General features: G+C 41.8%; 1 protein-coding gene across 1 annotated transcript in view; it reads left to right on the top strand.

Annotated features, from left to right (window-relative positions):
• LOC311249265 (supervillin-like) overlaps positions 1-21,587 on the top strand; it is a 55,472-nt gene extending 33,885 nt beyond the window's left edge. Inside the window, 25 exon segments of the mRNA XM_084340164.1 lie at positions 1,976-2,056; positions 2,576-2,632; positions 3,230-3,395; positions 5,586-5,669; positions 6,551-6,637; positions 9,221-9,398; positions 9,505-9,677; positions 10,772-10,927; positions 14,154-14,290; positions 15,003-15,150; positions 15,239-15,384; positions 15,539-15,714; positions 16,255-16,408; positions 16,522-16,801; positions 17,439-17,593; positions 17,717-17,822; positions 18,327-18,534; positions 18,741-18,874; positions 18,986-19,141; positions 19,282-19,425; positions 19,618-19,739; positions 19,989-20,144; positions 20,308-20,314; positions 20,317-20,327; positions 20,690-21,587. Of these exon segments, the coding sequence (XP_084196290.1) occupies positions 1,976-2,056; positions 2,576-2,632; positions 3,230-3,395; positions 5,586-5,669; positions 6,551-6,637; positions 9,221-9,398; positions 9,505-9,677; positions 10,772-10,927; positions 14,154-14,290; positions 15,003-15,150; positions 15,239-15,384; positions 15,539-15,714; positions 16,255-16,408; positions 16,522-16,801; positions 17,439-17,593; positions 17,717-17,822; positions 18,327-18,534; positions 18,741-18,874; positions 18,986-19,141; positions 19,282-19,425; positions 19,618-19,739; positions 19,989-20,144; positions 20,308-20,314; positions 20,317-20,327; positions 20,690-20,776 (3,309 nt within the window). The 3' untranslated portion in view covers positions 20,777-21,587.
• The last annotated feature ends 2,827 nt before the right edge of the window (positions 21,588-24,414 follow it).

The raw sequence follows: 24,414 nt of genomic DNA, 5'->3' as shown, positions 1-24,414 counted from the left end.
CAGCCTGTATTAAACAAACCAATGAAACTCAATGAAAAACGGACTCAATAGGTATCACATAGATAGAAAACCTTGAAGTCAACACAGTGCAAATATCTACCTATATATACAGTACAGACCAAAAGTTTGGACACACCTTCTCATTCAAAGAGTTTTCTTTATTTTCATGACTATGAAAATTGTAGATTCACACTGAAGGCATCAAAACTATGAATTAACACATGTGGAATTATATACTTAACAAAAAAGTGTGAAACAACTGAAAATATGTCTTATATTCTAGGTTCTTCAAAGTAGCCACCTTTTGCTTTGATTACTGCTTCGCACACTCTTGGCATTCTCTTGATGAGCTTCAAGAGGTAGTCACCTGAAATGGTCTTCCAACAGTCTTGAAGGAGTTCCCAGAGATGCTTAGCACTTGTTGGCCCTTTTGCCTTCACTCTGCGGTCCAGCTCACCCCAAACCATCTCGATTGGGTTCAGGTCCGGTGACTGTGGAGGCCAGGTCATCTGGCGCAGCACCCCATCACTCTCCTTCTTGGTCAAATAGCCCTTACACAGCCTGGAGGTGTGTTTGGGGTCATTGTCCTGTTGAAAAATAAATGATGGTCCAACTAAACGCAAACCGGATGGAATAGCATGCCGCTGCAAGATGCTGTGGTAGCCATGCTGGTTCAGTATGCCTTCAATTTTGAATAAATCCCCAACAGTGTCACCAGCAAAGCACCCCCACACCATCACACCTCCTCCTCCATGCTTCACGGTGGGAACCAGGCATGTAGAGTCCATCCGTTATTTTCTGCGTCGCACAAAGACACGGTGGTTGGAACCAAAGATCTCAAATTTGGACTCATCAGACCAAAGCACAGATTTCCACTGGTCTAATGTCCATTCCTTGTGTTCTTTAGCCCAAACAAGTCTCTTCTGCTTGTTGCCTGTCCTTAGCAGTGGTTTCCTAGCAGCTATTCTACCATGAAGGCCTGATTCACACAGTCTCCTCTTAACAGTTGTTCTAGAGATGTGTCTGCTGCTAGAACTCTGTGTGGCATTGACCTGGTCTCTAATCTGAGCTGCTGTTAACCTGCGATTTCTGAGGCTGGTGACTCGGATGAACTTATCCTCCGCAGCAGAGGTGACTCTTGGTCTTCCTTTCCTGGGGCGGTCCTCATGTGAGCCAGTTTCTTTGTAGCGCTTGATGGTTTTTGCGACTGCACTTGGGGACACTTTCAAAGTTTTCCCAATTTTTCGGACTGACTGACCTTCATTTCTTAAAGTAATGATGGCCACTCGTTTTTCTTTACTTAGCTGCTTTTTTCTTGCCATAATACAAATGTTAACAGTCTATTCAGTAGGACTATCAGCTGTGTATCCACCTGACTTCTGCACAACACAACTGATGGTCCCAACCCCATTTATAAGGCAAGAAATCCCACTTATTAAACCTGACAGGGCACACCTGTGTAGTGAAAACCATTTCAGGTGACTACCTCTTGAAGCTCATCAAGAGAATGCAGAGTGTGTGCAAAGCAGTAATCAGAGCAAAAGGTGGCTACTTTGAAGAAACTAGAATATAAGGCGTATTTTCAGTTGTTTTACACTTTTTTGTTAAGTACATATTTCCACATGTGTTAATTCATAGTTTTGATGCCTTCAGTGTGAATCTACAATGTCAATAGTCATGAAAAGAAAGGAAACTCATTGAATGAGAAGGTGTGTCCAAACTTTTGGTCTGTACTATATATATATATATACAGGATGCCCAGTTTTAACCATGATGACTAGTAAACTGATGTTCATGTGTAAAATACTTTAAAATACTACTGCTACGACCCTGCAGCTGCTGTGCACTTGATGATATCTGTGTGTGTGTGTGTGTGTGTGTGTGTGTGTGTGTGTGTGTGTGTGTGTGTGTGTGTGTTTGTGTGTGTGTGTGTGTGCGCACATCCTTTCTCGTGGTCATGACTCTATACATGTAGGAGCCAGTCTTTGCCTCTACTTTCTCTCCTCCTCCTGATCTTCCTTTCCAAACTTGTTCTCCTGATGAGTCGGCGAGCCAGGTAGGAAGCTGGATTAGCTGCTGCTGCATTTGCCGTTCGCTTGCTTCCCCACCTCCCAACCTACTTCACTGAGCTCAGTAATACAAACACAGATCACACTACCCATTGCTTTAAGATGCAACTTCATTATTTGATTTGAGCTCACTCGTTGATGTAGAGTATCTGTTGAATACCCTGTACAGGAAGTGAGACTTTCCAAAATACTGCTCAGCCATACCTGTGTGGTTACTTGGCACTGCAGTCTGTACAAACCCTTTCACCCCAAACTATGCTATCCATCCCTCAGCTGCTGGTAAAATAACTACAGCAGGTACACAAAAAATCCGCAGTGTTCTGTAGTCCTTCACAGCCACCCTGCTTCTGCTTTTTGCCACTAAATGATTATCCCTGTCCCAAAGCTTATGCCGCTGCAGCTTGTAATGCCTGTGCAGAGCTCAAATATTTTCCACCATCTTTTCATCCTTATCTCTAAATCCTCATCCTTTCTTACCTTCCTCATCCATCCCTGTGGTTGTGAAGGCCACCAGATCTCCTAGACCCATGCAGGTGGATGAGAGACACCCCTGGAGACGGAAGGTGACCCTGTCAATACTGTATGCAGTGCTATCGTAACCCCCCCTTAGTGTGCACACACAGTCAAAGCAACAGTGTTGGAGTTATGTTATAGTCAGTCACCACAATAGTTTGACTGTCATGCCTTCCATTTTAAGTGGTGGCATCTCTATAGTCATGTGCATCCAGCAGATAAGAAATAGAATTTTCTTTCTTTGGTTGCTTGTGGGTAAACGGCTTTTCTTCAGTGTGAGGCAGGGATTAATGTGCTTCCTTCTGTATTAGTTACCTCCCTTGTTGTACTTGTTTTGCTTGGCTATTTTGTTCTGTTCAATTTATTCTCAGTGTTAAAGGAAATTCCACATTTAAACACTTTAGCGATATAAACATTTTTTTTGTTTTTGTTCTCTTTTTATTTAAATGTTAAATGTTCAAAATTCTAACAAAAGTTGTGGTTACAGTTTGATTGAAAGTCTTCCTGAAATGCATCTTGCATCACATCCTGATGAGATATTACAGTGCACAATTACCCTTAGGTGGATTATTCCTTTAACATTAATTGCAACAGGATTATTCAGTGTAACTGACTGTAACTTTCTAACTAACTCTCTCTTTTCATAGAGAATATCTGAGTCTGAGATGGAGTCCCACAGCATCGAGGCTCACATGTCCATCCAGGAGAGGAAACAGCTGATTGTAGCCCAGGAGGAGGCCTGGAAGACCAAAGGCCACGGAGCGGCCAACGACTCCACCCAGTTCACTGTGGCTGCACGCATGGTGAAGAAAGGTCAGAGGGCATCACTGGGTTGAGGAACTGAACACTTTCTCTACAGTCTTCTTTCTCCATCTCCCAGAAGTGAATGCACTCATGCAGAATTGCACTCAGTCATTACACCACAGAGAGTTAAGTCCCCGGTTCAGTCTCAACTCTCTGCCCTGAGTCCTCCAAAGCCCCCATCTCAATTAGCAGTCAGGGGAAAATGACTCCTTCTATTTGGGCATCTGCTGAGACTCTGTTCAGGCACAAAATCATTTCATGGTTGTAGTTTTTCCCTATTAGCCCCGAGGTAAGCCAGAGGAGACGGCTGATGGAAGATTTAATTTTGTGGTTTGGGGGAGTCAGTGGTTTTGGCCAGATTATGGCTAATGGAGAGTGACGTAAAAAGGATTAGCACCAGATATGTTTGCCTCAAGCAGCTTCAAAGCCATCTTAGACAGTACTTCTGTAGCTTTGGCCACCTCTGAGGCTAGTGTTGTTCACACTAGTTCCAGTGAGTCGAGTCAGTGATGCACATCATTCTTCATTTGTGTGGCATGTGACACACGCCTGTTGTTTTCACAGACACACCACAAGCCTGTTTCCCAGCATTGATAAAGTGAAAATTTGTGCTTCAAACAACACACAAACCCTCAAATGTAGAGACAAAAGAAACGAGCTCAAGACTAGTAAGCTGCATCCCTCCAAAATATGATTTTTTTTATCAGCGATATATTCATGCAAACATAACTTCAAGTTATTCTGATTCTGAAAACCATCCATTCAATAAGAATGACTTTGAACACAACAGAATATCTAGCTGGAAAAATATCTGATAATGAGGAAACACCACAGTGCCTATGGAGGAAAGGGACAACAAGCATGGTCAATGCATTCCTACTGAAATGTGTGAAAACACAAACAAAATAGCAGTCATGAGAATATTTCAGTCTGAGAAGGCGACCTGGTGTGACAGTTACTCCCCACTGCTCTAGTTGTGTGCTTTGTTTTAACATTAGCCAATGAACGAGTTTGCTGCAGCCGCATGACTCTGTTCTTTGGCTCAGTGGCTGTTTACTATGAGCGCAACACATCATTGTCATCTCTAACTGTTATCCAATAACCTCATGTCTCACATGTATGAAAACAACTTTGATTATCATGATGAACATAAAAAACAACATGGATGGTTGTTATTAGTCACCGTTGTCGAGCTAGCTAGTATTAGAAAATTATGGCTGCACTGTCTCTGCCATTCTTGTGCTATTAGCTCGGTAATAGCTTTAGCTTGGTAATAGCTTTAGCAATACATCCACTTATTCGTGTGGGAGTATGTGCAGGCAGGTACGTAAGTAGACAGACGGGTAGACTGTCCAATCACATCATACAGACTGAATGAAACAATGGCCTTATCAGTGACCTAGTTTTTGTCCTTTTATTTCATTGATTTTCTAGTTGATTGCTGATGAGATTATAAGAGATTTTCTACAAATTAAACAAAACATGCTTTTAGAATCACTTGCCTTTTGGGCCATTGAGACACTATGACCTGCGTATAACACAGATGCACACAATGCCCTAGTGATGTAAAGTACAGTATATGAAAGCTCCTATAATACACACCTATATTAATTGTGTTTACTCCATTAGATGGCAGTAAGCAAAGAGTCTTCAAGTGTAGTAAATTGAACCAGTGTTCTGATAACATCACAGTCTTTGTCTTACAGGAACAGATCACCCAAAAGTGAAATTCAGTCATTATCTCCTCCCCCCATGCTGAAGTCAGGTGAAGTTTTGTAGTCCACAAATAATTTCTGGAGCTTCACAGTAAGACAGCATTTCAGCATTCTCCTAAACAACTGAAGTATCTGGGGACAACAGAAAAACACATAAAAGTCTCCAGAAGCCCTTTTTTTATTTATGTCCTCAATGTGTGATCAAGCTTGTGCACCCACTTCAAAGCAGAGCGTGCTTTCAGATAAACAGCAACAGGAAAGATTTCAGCTTTTAAAGGGGTGTGAATATCTTTACCAGACTTTCCATCAGAATGTGAATGACTGGATATCAATGACTGAACCTATCCTTTTACCTATGAGGTTAAACCAACCCATGATTTTTTTTAAATAAACTGTACATGGCATAACAGATTAACCATGAAGGTAACCATGTCACGCTGTACTGCTTGTTGGATGTTCATGTCTGTATGTGCTCACACTACAGGGTTGGCTTCCCCCACAGCCCTCCAGTCTCCATCGTCATCCAAACCCAAGAACAGCAGCCTTGCTATCTCCAAACCACAGGAAGGTCAGTTTTACTTTATGTCCTCTGTGTCTACGGTTCATACTTTGACACTCTGCTGTCCTCTGGTTACCTCTTATATCACTCTGCTGTCATGTGGAGCCGTTCAGTTCATTCAGCAGGGTTAATAAAGACCGGAGCGCTGCTCCAATCTGATTTAAACTTAATGACATGACTTTGTTACATCGTCAGCTGTCACCAGACACACTTTTTCCAAAACACATTCTGATTACAGTTACTCAACTAAAATGTCTTTAACTTAGATGGATACTTGTATATCATATCTAATTCTGAGCCATTAAGTTAGTCCACTAATGTAAAAAGTAGAGTTCTTGAACTGATTCTGGGTCAGATCTCATTTAAACACAGTGTAACTGATTCTCTTTGCTTCTCTTTCAAAAGACATGGAGGAGATGTCTGATAACCAAGGTGTATTCCCTTTTTTTCTGTTGGTGTTGCACTGAATGCAGTCTTCATTATCATCACCAAAACCATAACTATCATCAACACTAATGTGGCTGATGTTGCTGTGACACTTCTATTATGCTATGAAAGCCTAATAGAATATAAATCACGGGCCAGTGTTGCTATATGTGCATGAGTCTGAAGTGCAGAAGAATTCATCTTTAGTGGCGGTTGTTAAAATGCTTGTGACAGTGGCTGTGGCCATTAATAAATTACCTGTATGTATGTTCAGATCAACTTCATTGTGAGTGTTCATGCTCAGTTTTTGTGCAAGAGAAGAAGAAAAACTGAAGTGTTAGTGGTGACAAGTGTGACAGACAGTCTGCCTGTTCGGACATGGGATCAAACACTGAGTAAATGTATGGCTCTAACAAGTGTGTGTCTGTGTGTGTCTGTGTGTGTCTGTGTGTGTCTGTGTGCAGAGATCAAGGCTGTACCAGATCTGAACCTGGAGTCCGACCTGAAGTTGGATAAACTGGAGTCATTCCTTGGCAAGCTCAACAGTAAAGGTCAGTCGAGTAGATTCATAGAAGTTCCAGAATCTCATTCCTGTCTGATTTAGTGTGTTTTTTTCCAGGCAGATATGTCTTTCATGTGTTTTAATAGAGCCCCTTTCAGACATGCACCACATTATGTAAATGTGATGACAATTTAACATGTCCGTCTCATGTGTGAATAAGCACCAGAGCCACTAAAAAGTCATTTCTATATGAATTTCTACACTGCAAAAGTCTAACTGAAGGCACTTACACAAGCAGCACAAGGTTGAATGTGCACAGAGAGAGATTAAATGTCTTGTTCAGCCTTCGTAAGAGTGCTTTCATAAAACAATCACTAAATGATCATCTCTTCTGCACAAAGAAAATAAATCATCTTAATAAACTCTGAACCACTGTGACTGAGGCAGTAATAAGTTGTTTAGGACACTGTTCTCCAGTCAGATCAGTCTGTAAGAAATGTTTTCTCCGTGTGGTGAGGGTTGTTTGGTTTTAAAAAAAAAATAAAAAATCTTCCTACAACTTTTCCACATTCAACCACAATGATAATCCAAGCAGAGAATGGGAGCAAATGAGGATGAAACGAGCCTCAACTTGATGTCTAGATGTTTAATAATGGATTTAAAACTCACGTCTGTTCTCCAACAGTGACGGCTCTAATAATCAGATGCCTTAATCACACATTCAATGTGGCACTTACTGTAATGGTGCTGTCAGGGCTGAAAATAGCTCTTATAAAATATGTAACACATGACCCATATGATCCATAAAAGCTTAAGAGCAACAGACTTCTATCATAATTAGTGCAAATTGACCACTGGGTGTCGTAAATATGCCTCGACTGGCTACACTGTTAGAAAAACGCAACAGTGTTCATTTTATTAGTCTTAAACTTTAACCAGTGCGAAAGCTATTCATCAATTAAGATCCTTTCCTTGTCTTAGAGCTAAGAAATCATTCACAAATATCTTCCAAATAAATTGCTCTGTAATCTCAGAAGCAACTGACTAGATAGTAACTGCAGTGCAGGCCCTGTTCAGAGCTGCCATTAAGCTTTTTCTGGATTGGGCAAGTAAGAGAGAATAGATCAAGCATAATTACAAGCTGTTTGTCCAAATATATACATAAATAAACTCAAAGACTATAGAAAATAACATCAGCAACACATGATGCAGATTTAGACACATGGAGAACAGGTCTAACAAGCTGACACATTTTTTTTTTTGCTTTACTGCAACAATACGACACTATATGATTAAAAATTTCACTTGTCCGACCAAAAGGTGTACTTGTCCCGGACAAGTTATAACATTAATTGTTAAGCTTTGAAGCTTGTGATGTGACATAAGCTGATACACAATCATTATTTTTCTACTGCAAACTGAACCTTTATTTTGCAAGGAAATCTGGCTTCTAGTCAGGCTTAGCTTACACACTGAGGCAGAAACGTGTCCATCCTAAGGACAAAACACCCAGGCATAAACAGACTAATGTAGTTTATGCTGGTCAATGCAGCCAGGACTGCACAGATTTGTACATTGGGGAGACGGAACAACCTCTCCACAAACGAATGGCACAACACAGGAGGGCCAACTTCTCAGGTCAAGACTCTGCTGTCCACTTACATCTGAAGGAGAAAAATCATTCCTTTGAGGACAACAATGTAAACATCTTGTCCAGAGAAGACAGATGGTTTGAAAGAGGAGTAAAATAATCCATCTATGTCAAACTGGAACGATCGTCTTTGAACAGAGGAGGTGGCCTAAGACATTACTTATCACCCACCTACAGTGCAGAACAGAGTTCTCTCCCCAGACAGCTTAACAACCATTCTGGGCTCACCTGGCACTAGCAACCCACATGAAGGCCGGTTTGACCAACGACCCACAAGTGGCCCTAACGACTCTGAAACTCAGACCTTAACGACGTCCTTAAAACTCTGTAAGGACACTCCCACACCATGGCATTAACAGCAGGGTGGTGTGTGTCTCTTCAGGTTGGCTGTATTCTTCCCACTTAATCTGTAGCCACATGGCGTCTCTCCCTTACTGCATGTGTTTTCCTTTCTGAATTATAAAGTGTGTCCATAAATCTGTTCTTTCTTCTGACAAAGATGATGTCATTGAAGCCCTCATGTTGTTGTTACTAAACCGCTAACAGTTTGGGACAGCATCACCTGGGAATCTGCACACGTCTGTCAGTTTATATCTCGACAGACAAACCAGATGCACAATTGGGGGAAACAGCAAGATTTTTTTGAACGGCCAATCACCCACCACTCACATTTTAGTCCCGTCTTGTTAACCAAAACAAAACATTAATTTTTTCATTGTTTTATTATCAGAGATCTATTTTGAGCCTGTCAGCGTCTCATCTTAGTCATGGAAAAAAGTTGTTGACAAAAGTTTTCTTCATGACTAAAAGCAACAATGTAAACTGACATATATTCATAAATAAATAAATGAATAAGCGTATCTTACTACATTCATTAGCAACACATGATCCCAGTGGTGCGTGCACAGGCTTTGTCTGGAGTAGAATGAATGAATTGTGGATACTGTATAATTCTGACAGCCTAATCTCGTCTCTTCTCAGTGTCTGGACTGCCAGAGGCAACCATAACAGTCACACAGAAAAAGGTAAAGGAAGTGATGATGCTCGAAGACGAAACCTTTTCCAAGTTCTACCGCCAAGTGGAGGAGCTCCCCACCACTACCAACAAGATGGAGATAGACGACGACTTTGATGCCATCTTCGGCCCACAGATGCCAAAGTAAGCTCACTGCCAGAGGTCACTTTGAAGTAACAACCCTGACTGAATCATCACTGTGAGACTTTACCTTTTCTCTGTTGACCCTTCACCTCTGACCTCTCCCTAGGCTGACCTCAGAGATGGTTCAGCACAAGCGGGCGGTGCGCCCAGCGCGTAACGTCCAGGCCTCCAGGAACCCTCTGAAGATGCTGGCTGCCAGGGAGGACATCAGGCACGAATACACAGAGCAGAGACTCAACATCGGCCTGCTGGAGAGCAAGAGGATGAAGGCTGAGAAGAGTGAGTGAGGATTGATGAGCAGCTGGAAAGTGCATGAGACCAAAACACTCAGGGACACCACACGTGACAGGCTCCTCCGTCAACATTAGCTCTAAATTTGCACAATGAAACTAACTTTAATTTTTGATGTAACAACATTAAATGAACAGTTCAACCAAAAATGAATCAGCCATTTTCCTTGCTTGTAAGTAAACAGCTTGTCTTCAGTGTGAAGCAGTGAGGCAGGGATTCAAGGAAAAGTTCTCACAAAACTTAAAATTAATTTATAATCTCCTCCCTGCATGTTAATGGAAAGTCAGGTGAAGTATCGTATTTCCACAAAACATTTGTGGAGCTTCACAGCAAAACAGCATTGCAGCAAGTAGCTGGGGACTTCTTTGAAAATATAAAGGAAATAAACCACAGTGCATTTGTCACCTTGTTTTCACCTTCATGTCAGACAGTGAAAAGTTGCTGAACTTGTGCGCTTTTATAAATGTGTCCCTGCAGAAATGCAGTGACAAACACATTTGCCTTGTTGTGGAGCAGTTGGGTTGTAATTGTTGTAATAGCCAAGTGCAATAAATGTCTGTTTTTGTCTTGTCTTCATAATATTAGCAAAAATATGTAGTCACCTATTCACATCCAGTGTTTGAAACTAAAGGCTCCCACTTGAAAATCAGAGGGAGCAGGACATACTGTACATCTTCATTCAGAAGTGAATCCTTAACTGATATTATAGCCCAATTTATAGTCTATACAGGATATTGTTTCTCCATGCTGTGAAGGAACCCACTCAAGCTGTGGGACTGATACTGACCTACATCTGGGACTGTCGTCAGTTTCCTTTCATTGTGAAGAACAATCCTCAAGCTCAGTGTTGTTTTTAAGTTTGACACAAATCATATATCACATATCATGTCACTTCCTGCATCTCCTTTACAGCAATAAAACACTTGAATTGTCTGGAGTGTTCTATGTTTGTTGCTGTCATAGACGCCTGTCGGGCTTGAAGGGTGATTTACACCCCGTCGTCTCATCTGTGTAGGGGGGCTAAACGGAATGATTGAATGTTGTGTCTGTTTTCTCTGTGTGCTCTGTTCTGTTCACTGCAGTGAATAAGAACTCTGGTTTCTCTGACGTGGCTCTGGCTGGTCTGGCCAGCAAGGAGAACTTCAGTAACATCAACCTGCGCAGCGTCAACATCTCCGAGCAGATGTCCAACAACAGCGCTGTGCCTTACAAGAAACTCATGCTCTTACAGGTCAAAGGTCAGTTGAGTGAACGTGCCCCTCTGACCATACACAGACAGGTGCACATGCACTCACAACAGTGTTTTTTTATTTTAACCTAATTTTAGTGTATTTTCCTGCAGCATTATTCCAGTAATAACACAGAAAAACATTTCCTGGAAAATACCTAATAAGTTCAGTTGTAATGAAGAGCTTTAGTCAAATCATCTATGTAATACCGACAGTTATCATTGCGCCCACATTTTCACAGGCCAGTGTTTTCAGACATGTATCATGAGAAGTATTTATGAAAACAGTAACGACCAGTGGTTCCAAAAAGGTCTAGATCTGGATCCATATGTTAGGCTAACTTAACCCATTTGGGTTTATTTCTATCCATCCAGTCTGCCTGACAGTGGATTTAAACCAAGGTCATTCTTGCTATGTGTTCACACTGCCAACTTCTGTGCTGCCTGTTTAATATCATGTCACAAACTAAAAGCAAAGGAAAGAATTGCAACTACAGGGTAAATGAGAGAAAAAACAATGGTACAAATTTGAAACAGCCGCTATCACTACATCAGGCTTGTTAAGAAGTCATTTTCTAACTAAAAGCAGGGCTAGTTTCTTTTTCCTTTTTTTGTGTTCATGTAGGTCATGCTAAGTTTAATTGTGTCATACTTATGTTTGGCCCTGTTATAGGTTCATTTTGCCTCTGAGCCATCATCGGGCTTGGTGCGCTGTAAAAAGGCACATTTTGGCACCTGGCTGCTCGCCATTCGGCCACAGGAAATGGTTACTGACAGGACTGATGCTGTGTTCTTGACAACGTTGGAGGTCGGAATTTCCTGAAACTTCCAGCTTCCGACCTCCAAGTGTTCCAGGTGCACGACGCCAAAAGTGAACAAAAAACTTGGCTGACCGTAACAAAAAGTGCCCACACAGCTGAACCCTCAGCAGTGCATTATGAACAAAATAGGAAAACAACACACAAGATAATGCTAGCATGATGATGTTAGCAGGGATGTTTCTGATGTTCACCATCTTAGTTCATCTTATTAGCATGCTAACATTCAAAATTGGCAATCAACACAAAGTACAGCTGAGGCTGGTGGGAATGTCTTAAGGTGTGCAGGTGTTTTGTCATAATACAAAGTATTGCACAGTTGCAATATTTGACCTGATGATAGTGCAACATGAAGTGTCATCCAGTGCGTTGCCATACAGAGGTGACGTCACGGCCATTCGGTTGAATACCAACCTTATTTTAAAAACAATGCGTATGGTAGTGAATGGCAAGAGACAAATGTTCTGATCCAAACTGAAATGTGTCCTGAATTACACATACAATGTTTGTCAATTTAATTATTTATTTTTATTTCAATGCAAAGAGGGTCGCTGTTTGTCATAAAACTGTTGAAGTATAAGACTGTAGAAGTTAGAGAGACTACACCTGACGTTACAGACTGACAGAACAGCAGCTGTCGATATTTAAAAACTTGTGCTGTGATTTTCTTCATACTTCGTGTGCCTAGGTGACGGCCGTGTTGGTGTTGGTGAGCAAGACGATGTAGTTCACTGAGCAGATTTTTAAGATCTTTATCTTTATGACAAACTGTGACTTTATTGACTTTCAAAATTCTCTTTCAAAATGACAAACATATGTGTGATTTATGGCACTATTCAAACAAATTAAATAAGTTATTCGTCTGTCGCCTTTCACAACTGTACACATTTCTTTCTGAATAAGGTTCCATGGGGAACACTTGAATGGGTGAGACTTAGCCTCTCTATGCTAGCATGCTGATGTCTAGCTGGTATGATTTTCACCTTCTTAGTTAATCTTGTTAGCATGCTAACATTCCTTTTCAGCTGTAAACACAAAGTACACCTGAGGCTGATGTGAATTTCTTTAGTCTAGATTTTCCAATTTCAATATTCACAATATACTCTTCATTCCACAAAGCATTTCAAATAGGTATTAACACTTCCTCAGAGAGGCAACTACTAACAGCAACGTGACTTTATTTATTAATTTATTCTCTAATGGAGATGTGAAAGCAGATAGAAATGGTGCAAGGCTGCCAGCCTGACTGGATCAGTCAGACTTCACTTTCCCAGGAGATTTCATGCCTGCTGGCTGACAAAATAGCATATTGATATTTTATAGGGAACCCGTCTAATGGCGTCATTATTCTGTTACTGTACATTACATTGTGCAATCAACAGTCACTTCATAACAATGAGTTAAATCAAAAACTTTTCTATTGCCAGTTTAAATTAGGTTTGTTTTGGGGTTTTGTTTTTCAACTTAAACCTGGGAAAACCACAGCCGACAGTATTCAACATTTGAACGGCAGCCTCCAGCTGGGAGCCACAGGTTTACAACAGGGACTCTCGCCAATGTCAGGCAGCCACTTTATAGAACAAGTACAGCAACAAGGGCCTCTGTTGAAAACACAACACTTAGAATAGTTAAACTGAGGGCAGCCTCCTCAAATATCATGCAGCTAGGCAGGTAGGGGAAGAAAAATCTATCTACATTTTCCTATTCTTTTAAATTAGTTTGTTTGTTTTGTGGAGAGATACATGTAAATGTGACGTATAGAGCCAGTGAGGCAGCGTCCTACCAGCACTCACATTCCCTTGTTAAGAGGATAGAAAAACAAATAGCTGCTCTTATACACAAAGCTTTGGAGGATGCTGCTTCAAGGGTGTCCTATTCAGGGGATATCTAAAATGGGAGACGAGAGTATTTCAGTGTCTCTGCACCTCCTCCACACGTCTGCTGGTGACAGCTGTGGCTCTAAATCATTCTCCCCAGGTCACCTCACGCTATCCTGGGCTGATCCTCTCCTTCAAACCCCACTGTCTATAATCCTGATCAAATCCATCGCACCAGGGGTACCACTTTGCTCAGAGGTTAGCTGGCCCAATGTTGAGAGTGATGACTTAGAACAGCTACTGCTGGTTTCTGCTTGGATCACCTGAAGGGCCAATAGGATTAGGAAGTAAATGTGGCCCGCCAAAAAATAGAGGTCCTGGGAGTTATATAAATGATTTGATGTAGCTTGCATACTGACTACATCAGTACTTGACAAGGTCCATGCATGTACATACATGTCCATGGTCTAACGTTGATGGCTGGACCTTGTTGCCCTCACACCCCTTGTATGATAATCCAGGCATGCTGACAGTGATAATCAGAGCTGTCACTGATAAGCCACCTGTCTGTGTGTGTTTTTTCCTGCCTATGTGTCAACAGGCCGACGGCACGTCCAGACCAGGCTGGTGGAGCCCCGAGCGTCCTCCCTGAACAGTGGGGATTGTTTCCTGCTCATCACGCCGCACCACTGCTTCATCTGGACCGGAGAGTTCGCCAACGTCATCGAAAAGAACAAGGTCCGGCTTTGAGTGCTGCAAATTTCCACTGAAACAATGAGAAACATGCAGGATAGGCTAGAGTTTCACTCATAACAACACAGGTGGAGTGAGAGTGCCGTTATACAGGACAGAACTCACTTTACAGTGTGTAAACACAACCCTGGGAGGAAGCAACAGTGGCATAGCACAGGAAGAAGTGCGTGTTGACAGAGTGTGTGTGTGTGTGTGTGTGTGTGTGTGTGTGTGTGTGTGTGTGTGTGTGTGTGTGTGTGTGTGTGTGTGTGTGTGTGTGTGTGTGTGTGTGTGTGTGTGTGTGTGTGTGTGTGTGTGTGTGTGTGTGTGTGTGTGTGTGTGTGTGTGTTGCAGGAAACAGACACAAAACAAGGCCATTGTTCAAAGCCTAGACTGGTCTTATGACCTTTGATTGGCTGAACAGAGCGCTGACCTCAATCAGACAAAAAGGGAAGTCATGAGCCGCATTATTTGTGAGGGGTTGTTTTAGTTCAGTTCATTAAAGGGAGCAGACTATTCTTTGTATTTTAGACATCCTGACTCCCAAAAAAAGAAAAAGGGAGTAAAACTTAAACCAAGTTTTTTTTGCCAATAATGAACAGCATGTAGCCATGTATGATATTTATTAAAACACAAAGAACATCTGTGTTTTTGGAATCAAATGAACAAACCGCCCACTGAGTATAATGTAATAAAGTTTTTCTCTGTCTGTTGTCAGGCTTCAGAGTTGGCAAACTTCATCCAGAGCAAGAGAGATTTGGGCTGCCGGGCTAACTATGTCCAGCTCATCGAGGAGGGTGTCAACACAAGCAGCCATGCTGTTAAGGACTTCTGGAAGATTCTGGGAGGGCAGTCGAGTTTTCAGTGTAAGTAATCGTATCTGACATGAACCACGAGGAAACCATCCCTTAGGCAATGACATGTAACCTGATTCCTTTGTCTTTTCTCTTGTAGCTGCAGGAACACCAGATGAAGATGAACTGTATGAGGGTGCCATCGTGGAGACAAACTGTATTTACCGCCTGATGGATGACAAACTGGTTCCAGATGATGATTACTGGGCCAAGATGCCCCGTTGTTCTCTGCTGAACCCCAAGGAGGTCAGATAAATAATTTCTGAACAGTTTTCTTCAGATGTAAATCAGCCACACCATCAGTGTATTTTTGTACATGTGGATTTAAACCCTATGTGAAGGAGACAGCAATGCACCCTGGTGCTGCTGGGTTTGAAAAATAAACTGTGTTTGTGCACAGGTCTTGGTGTTTGACTTTGGCAGTGAGATGTACATATGGCATGGAAAGGAAGTGACGCTGGCACAGAGGAAGGTGGCCTTCCAGCTGGCCAAGCACCTGTGGAACGGCACCTTTGACTACACAAACTGTGACATCAACCCGCTCGACCCGGGAGAGTGCAACCCACTCATACCCAAGTATGGAAACATTTAGTACAGTATACATGTTTGATGAGATACATATACGTAGGAGATCATCCACATAATGTGTATTTACACTTCAGTCCCTTTTCCGATTTGTACTTCTACCCCTTGTTCTCAAGACCGCCATACGTTAACCATCTAAGCAGACATGTGCTTTGGAAACTCATGGAAAAAGAAGTGTTTAAATTCAACCTGCTGCAACATTTTTAACACAGATGTTTCCAGTGTATTTTCCACAGTCTATTTGATTTTAAAATAAATTATAAAATCTACTGCTGTTGGTGATGGAGATTTGTCAGTGATAACAACAGTCTGTAAAACCTGTTGGGGAGTTTTCTGTGAACATTTTCTTTATGGCTTTAATTTTAAATGCAGTTATATATGCAGTCGATCACCCTAGTGTTCCTATTGCTCAATGGTCCACAGTGCTCCTAGTACTGTCAGATGACTGCTACGACAGTGTATTAAGAACATTTCATTAACTAAAGCCACTGATGTTGTGTCCCTGACGTGCTGCTTCCTGTTCACCTGTAGGAAAGGTCAGGGCCGACCTGACTGGGCAGTGTTCGGCAGACTGACTCAACACAATGAAACCACCCTGTTCAAAGAGAAGTTCCTGGACTGGAGCGACTCCAGGAAAACACCCAGTCCCACAAAGAATACCAACGACCACATCACTGATCAGAAGGTATCAAGAATTACTTCAGTATCATAAAAGTTTTGTTGCTATAATCAGTGTGGCAAAGAGGACAATATACAGAATCAGAAGCTGTCTGATTTCTGTCCTTCATCTTAACCCAGGAGCAGTCCACGTCGGATCAGCCCCATGCGTACGACGCCTCCCTGATGCTTCCCCTCCATGAAGGGCCCATCTGCACCAGACTGGATGGGTTCAACGTGGGGCGGGGCTACGGCCTGGTGGAGGCAGAGGAGTGGCGGAGCTACGAGATCAGCACGCTGGCGGTGGAGGTGTGGCACATCCTGGAATTTGACTACAGCCGCCTGCCGCACCAAAGCATCGGCCAGTTTCACGAGGGCGACACATACGTAGTGAAGTGGAAGTACATGGTCAGCACTGCAGGTTAGCATCCCTTTCTTTCACCTATGTACCGTCACTGACACACACTCCTGTTAGCACACAGATGTCAGGGTCTGGACTTCCAGCTATTTTTCTTTTTACTGTGTTATGTTTTCTCTGACTTTTTAACGACAAATTAATTTATCAAGAAAATAATCAGCAGATTAATAAATAATGAAAATAATCTCTTGGTGCAGCCATATTATACATATTGATATACTGAATACGTTTTTTTGTGTTTTTTTTCAAAATTGTAAGAATCGTGAAATTTGAAGGAAAAATGATCCAGTTATGCACTCGAAGAGTGAGAAAGCCAAGCATTCTGTGACATCACAAGAGGCTCTGTGGAACACTGTTAAATCATGCTGGGATAACATGAGTCAGCAGGTTTTACACTAACTTGTGGAGTCCATGCCAGCTTGAGTGCTGCCATTAAAGCAAAGGGGGGGGGGACTAAATACTGAGATATTCTGAAACTCATGGACATTTTTCAAAGATATTGTTAAACTGATATTATCATAAGTAATGAAAACATTTAATTTACATTTGAAACAAATGTCCTTCAGTGCAAGCAAATGGATCTTGTAGTGATACATTAGTTACATATTAGAAAAACACAGTAGTATCTCTCTGCCATCAGTTGGGAGGAGACAGAACCCTGAGCAGCTGAAGACAGCCGGGGCCGGGAGGGAGAAGTGCTGCTACTTCTTCTGGCAGGGCCGCAACGCCACTGTCAACGAGAAGGGAACATCAGCTCTGATGACGGTGGAGCTGGATGAGGAGCGAGGAGCACAGGTACATGAAAGAGTGTGTGAGCGTGTCACCGTGAATCATCAGATTTCTTTTTGTCTCTCCATTTATTTTACATAAAACTATGTTGCCTTCATTCCTCTCCTGTGTGATTTGATCGTCCTCCAGGTTCAGGTCCAGCAGGGGAAGGAGCCGCCATGTTTCTTGCAGTGCTTTAAAGGAGGGATGGTCGTCCACTCGGGGAAGAGAGAGGAGGAGGAGGAAAACTTGCAGAGTAAGCCCACATCACTGCTTTAAGATAGTCATCAGTTAGCACAAAGGTTCAGTCTGCGCTCTGCTGCTATTCCATCATTTCCTGTGCAGCATGAATTTACAAACAGTCTGTTTAGACCTCCATATTTATTTTTATCACTTGAACTCTTGGCTTTTTAGACTTCTGTTTACAGCTGTGATTATTTCTGTTGTGCTTACATAAATTCATCACCTGCCAATGAGTGACTCATATACAGTATGAGAACTAAAGCAAGAAGAAGAAGTTGATTTTAAATTAGAAACCATCCTGAGGGATCAACACTCCAGTTATTTTCAGGAGCTCTGTGTTTTCCCACAACTCAAATAAGTGACTTCTTCAGGCTACCAGGAGTTTTCTTCTTCTACAGTTCTACAGCGAACAAATCTCTCTGCATATAATCATAAGCTAAATGCCCTAAAATTTAAAAAACACAATTTGTGCCCATGTCCCTGACCTCTCGCTCTGTCTCTGTCTCTGTCCCCTCAGATGACTGGCGTCTGTACTGTGTGCGGGGAGAGGTGGACGTGGAGGGCCACCTGCTGGAGGTGGCCTGTCACTGCAGCAGCCTGCGCTCCCGGGTCTCTATGGTGCTGCTGAGCGTCAGCCAGGCCCTCATCTACCTGTGGCATGGCTGCAAGTCTCAGACACACACACGGGAGGTGGCGCGCACCGCTGCCAACAAAATCAAAGAGCAGTGAGTGGAAAACTTCATTTTCTTCCTGTGAAGTTTAGCCAGCACAAGTCAAACTGACATGACAGGTGGAAATGAAACTAGTGGCACTCTTTGATTTGAGCAAAGCAGTCCTGGAACCTCTATTGATTATCTTGCTAAATGTGTTGTGGTCCAGCTGTTATACTGCAATCATCATCAGTCAGTGTGACACCTTTGTCTTCCTTCAGTTGTCCTCTGGAGGCAGGCCTCCACAGCAGCAGCAAGGTGACCATCCGGGAATGTGATGAGGGAGCAGAGCCCACAGGATTCTGGGAACCCCTCGGCAGGAGGGACAGGAAAACTTATGACTGCATGTTGCAAGGTGGGGGAACCAAACAGCACAAAAGCTGATTACGATTTCAAGTATCCGAGCTGTGTATAGTGTCATTAACTGGTGTGCTTGGGTAAATGTGATGTTGACCCTGACCCTCAGATCCAGGGAGGTTTAACTTCACACCACGTCTGTACCAGCTGAGCAGCAGCTCAGGAGAGTTTGCTGCTGTGGAGTTTATCTACCCGGCAAGAGACCCCAAGAAAGTCAACTCCATGCCTGTCCTGCAGGAGGACCTTTATGCAGCTTCACAGCCAGGTACATGCGTGCATTAGTCTCACTGTACATGTGAAGATAAGTTGCCTCAAGGAACTGATGAGCAAACAATTATCGACATTGTCCTCACTCTGAAAGTGTCAAAAGATGCCACCGTCTTGTTTTCTTTCTCTGCTGTCCAGGTCTGTTCCTGGTGGACAACCACCACGAGGTATATCTGTGGCAGGGCTGGTGGCCTCAGGACAGTGAAAGCACCGGCTCAGCACAAATCCGCTGGGACTCGGACAGGAAGTGTGCCATGGAAACTGTGCTGCAGTACTGTAGAGGTATTCTCTTCTCATTGTTAAACATGTCCAACACTTACTGACTTGCTGCTTGATGTCACATTTAAGCTGTTTCTTTCAGAGCCAGTTGATGTTCTGTTGGAGACATCCTCAGACAGCAGTGTCAGCCACACTGGACATTGATGAAAGAGGAAATGACTCAGCTGCTTCTTTCAAACCCTTTTGTTTCCACAGAAAAGAATGAGAAGAAGCCTCCTAAAGCGTACCTGATCCATGCTGGTCTGGAGCCCCTCACCTTCACCAACATGTTCCCCAGCTGGGAGCACAGAGAGGACATCGCTGAGATCACTGAGAGGGTGTGGGAATCAATCAGATTACTCCAAGCTACATCATCTGATATGAACCAGTATTGATCACAGTTAGTGCATTAGTGTATATACAGTGCTGAAACACATGCACTTCCAAAAATAATTAGCCTTCTTTTACTGACTACAGGTCAGTCCATGTGGAGGCCATTATCCTTCTTTGATTTTCCTTATAGTATTGTTATCTGAATGCTTTTTGTAACAAAAAATGATGTATTCTGTGTGTGTGTGTGTTCTAAGGAGGCAGAGGTGTGTAACCAGATTATCCTAGTGGAGGACGTGTTGGCCAGGCTGTGTCAGGCCACGTACCCCCTGGCAGATCTTCTGGCCCGGCCGCTGCCCGAGGGCGTCGACCCTCTCCGCCTGGAGGTCTACCTGTCTGATGAGGACTTTGAGGTAAGAACAGACTGTGTCTGCAATTATGAACATTCTTGTTTAGAATATTCATTGCTCTCCTTTTCTTTCTCTTCACAATCTTGTCTTTCATCATACTTCCACCATCTGCTCTCCATCTTCTTTTCTTCGTGAACTTATCTATTTCCTTCATTCCACCCTCCAGGGTGTAGGGCTTATGGGAAGGTGAGTCATCTGACTTCCGGCTCCTGTTGCACAGCATCCTCACTCCTCACTCATACAACTTTACCATAATCCACGTTCTTTCTATCTCTACCTCATATATTTGTTCTTCTGATAAAACATCTAACATGTGTTTAGCATGCGGTTCACTCACAATCTACAAGGTGTGGACACCGTATTGAATCCTGACATTTTGAGCTCTTTGACCATATGTTACTGAGGGTCTGTGCTCTCACCGATGCATGAGTGTGTATCCATTCAGAAGTTATACTTTACCGTGCAAGCAGGAGGATTTGTTGGCTCAAAATTTTGAACCATCTCTCTGTTAAACTATCATGTGACTGTGTGTATTGCTGCTCCCACAGAAAGCCCTGGAGATGAGCAGAGAGGAGTACGGGGCCTTGCCCGGCTGGAAGCAGGTGAACTTGAAGAAATCCAAAGGACTTTTCTAAATGTTTGAAACGGAGAGCTGAGCTGAAGTCATCAGAGAAAGCCACCAGGAGGTGCCTCACCTGAGTAAACCTAATGGAAGGTTGAGGATGGATGAGGGAAGTAATGAAGGTGTGGAAGAGGTGATGAGTGAATGAGGAGTGTGTGCTGTTTGTGTTTGCTTGTATTAAGTAGGAGACACATGTAGACTGATGCACCTGTGAGTGGATGTGTTAATAGTTCTTCTTTAATGTCACACTCTGTTAATGTTTGTACATATGTACTATACTGACTGAGGACAGCCAGTGCCCTTACATTATGAGCCATGCAGTCATCTGTTGGAGTGGAGGCAGGTCTGTCAGCCTGTTCAACACGCAGCAGACCCTCTCCTCTTCTGCTATGTATGCTTGTGCATTACAAATAATTTATATTTATATCAAATCTATATAGGAATCTTTCAAAAAAGCTTCATGAATATTGACTGAGCTACAAATGACTGAATGAACTGTATAATGACTGTTGAGGATCTTTGTGTCATATGTTAATAAATACTGGATACTACAGAAGCTCTCTGCTGTACAGTTCACCATTTGCCATTTACAAATCAAGTGATGCAGCTTTATTTGGATGTCTAGTGTCATTATTGTGTCAGATAGAAAGAGACAGGCTCGATTAAAGGCAAAGATAGAGTGATGATGAAATGTATTTGATTTTTAAATCCTCCAGTGTATAGTGCCTTGCTTTGTGTACAGTTTATATACAGATCCTAGTCTGCTTTTTGAAGACTTTTTGTGATATAAAGAAATATTAGAGAAATAAACCCTGAAAGTTGGATATCAGAACGTTTTTGTTGTCTTTTATCTAACATACTCGAATTAACTCATTCATATACTGTATTATACACAGATCAGCCACAACATTACAACCACTGATAGATTAACATTAAAGAGGCAATGTGAGAAGAAATGCAGACTCAGAATTTTGATATTTAAAATATTAATGAGGTAATAATACAAACTCAGAAATATTATTTTTTTCCATAAATGAATAAACAAGCTGTTCTCTTGAAGCTAGAACAGTGGCAGGGTCCGGTCCGGTTAAGGTCAGTTTGTTTATTCAGTCATGAAAACAAAGAGAGTTTGTTTATTTAATTTGTTCAGGCAGAAAAAAATCAGTCAATGAAGACCTTTCTCTTCTGATTAACATTTCCTCACTAAAACTACAGAGTGCATCTTTAATCATCCTGTTACATCAAATGTTCAGCTGGGACAGCAGCCATTCATGTGGATGCCACTTGACACTCACCACCCATCCAAAATGGATTTAATGTTACGTGTTGTGGTTTAAGGTTTTTGCTGATTATTGAAACATGTTTCCTATAGCTCAATTTCCCTAAAACCCTAAACAACAACAGTTAACAGTTTTTTCAAAACTCCACAAATCTCTTGCAAAACACAGCACCCAAAACCACGTTCTCTTGTCAAACTGGTTCTTTCCACCAAACCAGTACATATACTGTATATACAGAAGCAAATTGCATTAACTTGAGAAAATAAAAATCTGTTTTTCTGAATTAGTGACGTAATTATCTTGTTATTTCGGATAAATACATTGAAAAAACAATAATTTAAAATACTGCCATCAAAATACTGTCAATATATTCTTTGGCTATGCGTGCCCATGTGTCCTTTTTACAGAGCAGTGTCTTTCCTCAGACTGAGACTCCTCAGTTCATCCTCAACACTCCACTACAAAAATAGTTCTTTTTCTTGTAACATAAAGAGATTTAACTCGCATTTCATTCAATAACCCAAATGACTATTAAATGAAGCTTTGAACCTTTTGTTTTTGGTCCAAAACAGGTTGTACTGTTTGTAGTGCATACAGTATAAACACTGTTGTCACATAGTTATACAATAATGTGAATATATCGTATGAATATTATATTGATACATCATTGTATCAGAATAGGACAAAATTAATATTTGTCTAATGAGCTCAAATTGGGCTCAAACAGTAAACTTAATACTGCAACCTTGTTAGAGTTCCAACCACAGGTGCACAAAATGCTGGCCCGCCTCCCTCTTCCTCCTCTCACTCTTCTTCTTCCTCACTGTTCGGCATGCTGCTACATTTTCCCAACACAGTAGAGGCATCTTTTATTTTTATTCTCTTTATTTATTAGAGTCTGGCGTGTTAATGGCTGGTGTTTCCCAGGTGAACAAAGTGCAACATGAGGGGATTTGTGTTTAGATGTTTGCAAAAATGTGCTTTAGGATTTCTATTTGAGTGAAGACAGTGTAATTGTGCTTGGAGTTTAGCAGTCTAAAGTTTGGATTTTCAAAATGTATACACATAAGTTCAGTTTTGTGTGAATACAGAAAAACTGTGAATTCATATGTGACCACAGTATGTATACTTTACATCCAGTAGAGGGCAGTATAACACTGATTTCTGTGACATCAAGACATGGCAAATGAAAAACATGAGATGATCAGTTGAATTCATGGTAAGTCTCATTTTAGATTTCTCTTTACCATCAATAACACTGAACACTCTATACTCTCATCAAACTTTCCTGCTGTCGACTCATTTTTTCTATGGTAAACAGCTGAATACTCACTTAAAAGAAAAATATACAGTAGCAGTGTGAGTGTTTCCACTCCTCAGGGTCGCTGCCCTTACAAGAGGTTGGAATATAAATCAACGTATGATTGATAGTACAGGAAAGTAGAAAGCAAAATTTCCCCTTCACTAAATTATCATTCTTTTTTAAAGTTTCTTCTCTGTCGGTGCATTTTTTCTTATTAATTACTGGAGGATTCAAGAAATTAAACAGAAAAAATGTTGTCGAAGGCAGTAAAAATATACGGGGTTGCACGTTGACATTGCGTTGTTTTAAGGGGTCACGAACCAACCAGTAGCTCAGCTGTCAGTTACCAAAAACATTAGGAGAATCCCAGCGTCAATTCCTGACAAGTACATTCTGCTTAAGTTAAATGCTGTCTGTCCACTCCTTCAGACACATCAGTCAAGTAGGCCAGTGGCTTCCAAACTGGGGGGGGGGGGGGGATAGCCATTGTTATGTACATGAACACGACCAGGCAGGACAAGAACAAAAGCTGAATGAATCTGATTCAGTCATCTTTCATAGCAGACAGTTGACTCATAGCAGGGAAATCACAGGTGTTACTAATAACATTAGCAATGACTCTGTTCTGGTCATGTGTCCCAGTGAGTGGTGACAGTGAGCCAACATGAACTATACCAGGACACTAAAACTGAAATGGAATTCAGCATCATTCATTTAATTATCTACACCTGTGCTTTTCCTTCTGTAAAAAAGGACTATCAGGGAACAATAAAGTAACAAGTGTTCTGATAGCTCTGCTATAAAGACTGAGGTTGGGAGATTCATTCATTATTCATCAATAATATGAATTGATCCAATACGTCAGTCAAATCTGTAAAACAAGTCTATCTTGTGTTTACTGTCAGTATAGTGAGGGTGCCTAGGTCTTTAGTATCAAAGTTTAGTATTAAAATGTATTTAAAAGATGTAATTTACACCCGTTTTAAAGCTGGAATCTTCACCGTAGCTGCTAAGCTGAACGCGTTGTGTGAACCCCGTCTGAAGTTAATGCGTGAGCTCGACTGCATG

Source organism: Pagrus pagrus (genome assembly GCF_965226575.1).
Source record: "Pagrus pagrus genome assembly, chromosome: 20".
Taxonomy (NCBI): domain Eukaryota; kingdom Metazoa; phylum Chordata; class Actinopteri; order Spariformes; family Sparidae; genus Pagrus; species Pagrus pagrus.
Note: the sequence above shows the minus strand (reverse complement) of the source record. Positions and strands in the feature narration are given on the sequence as shown.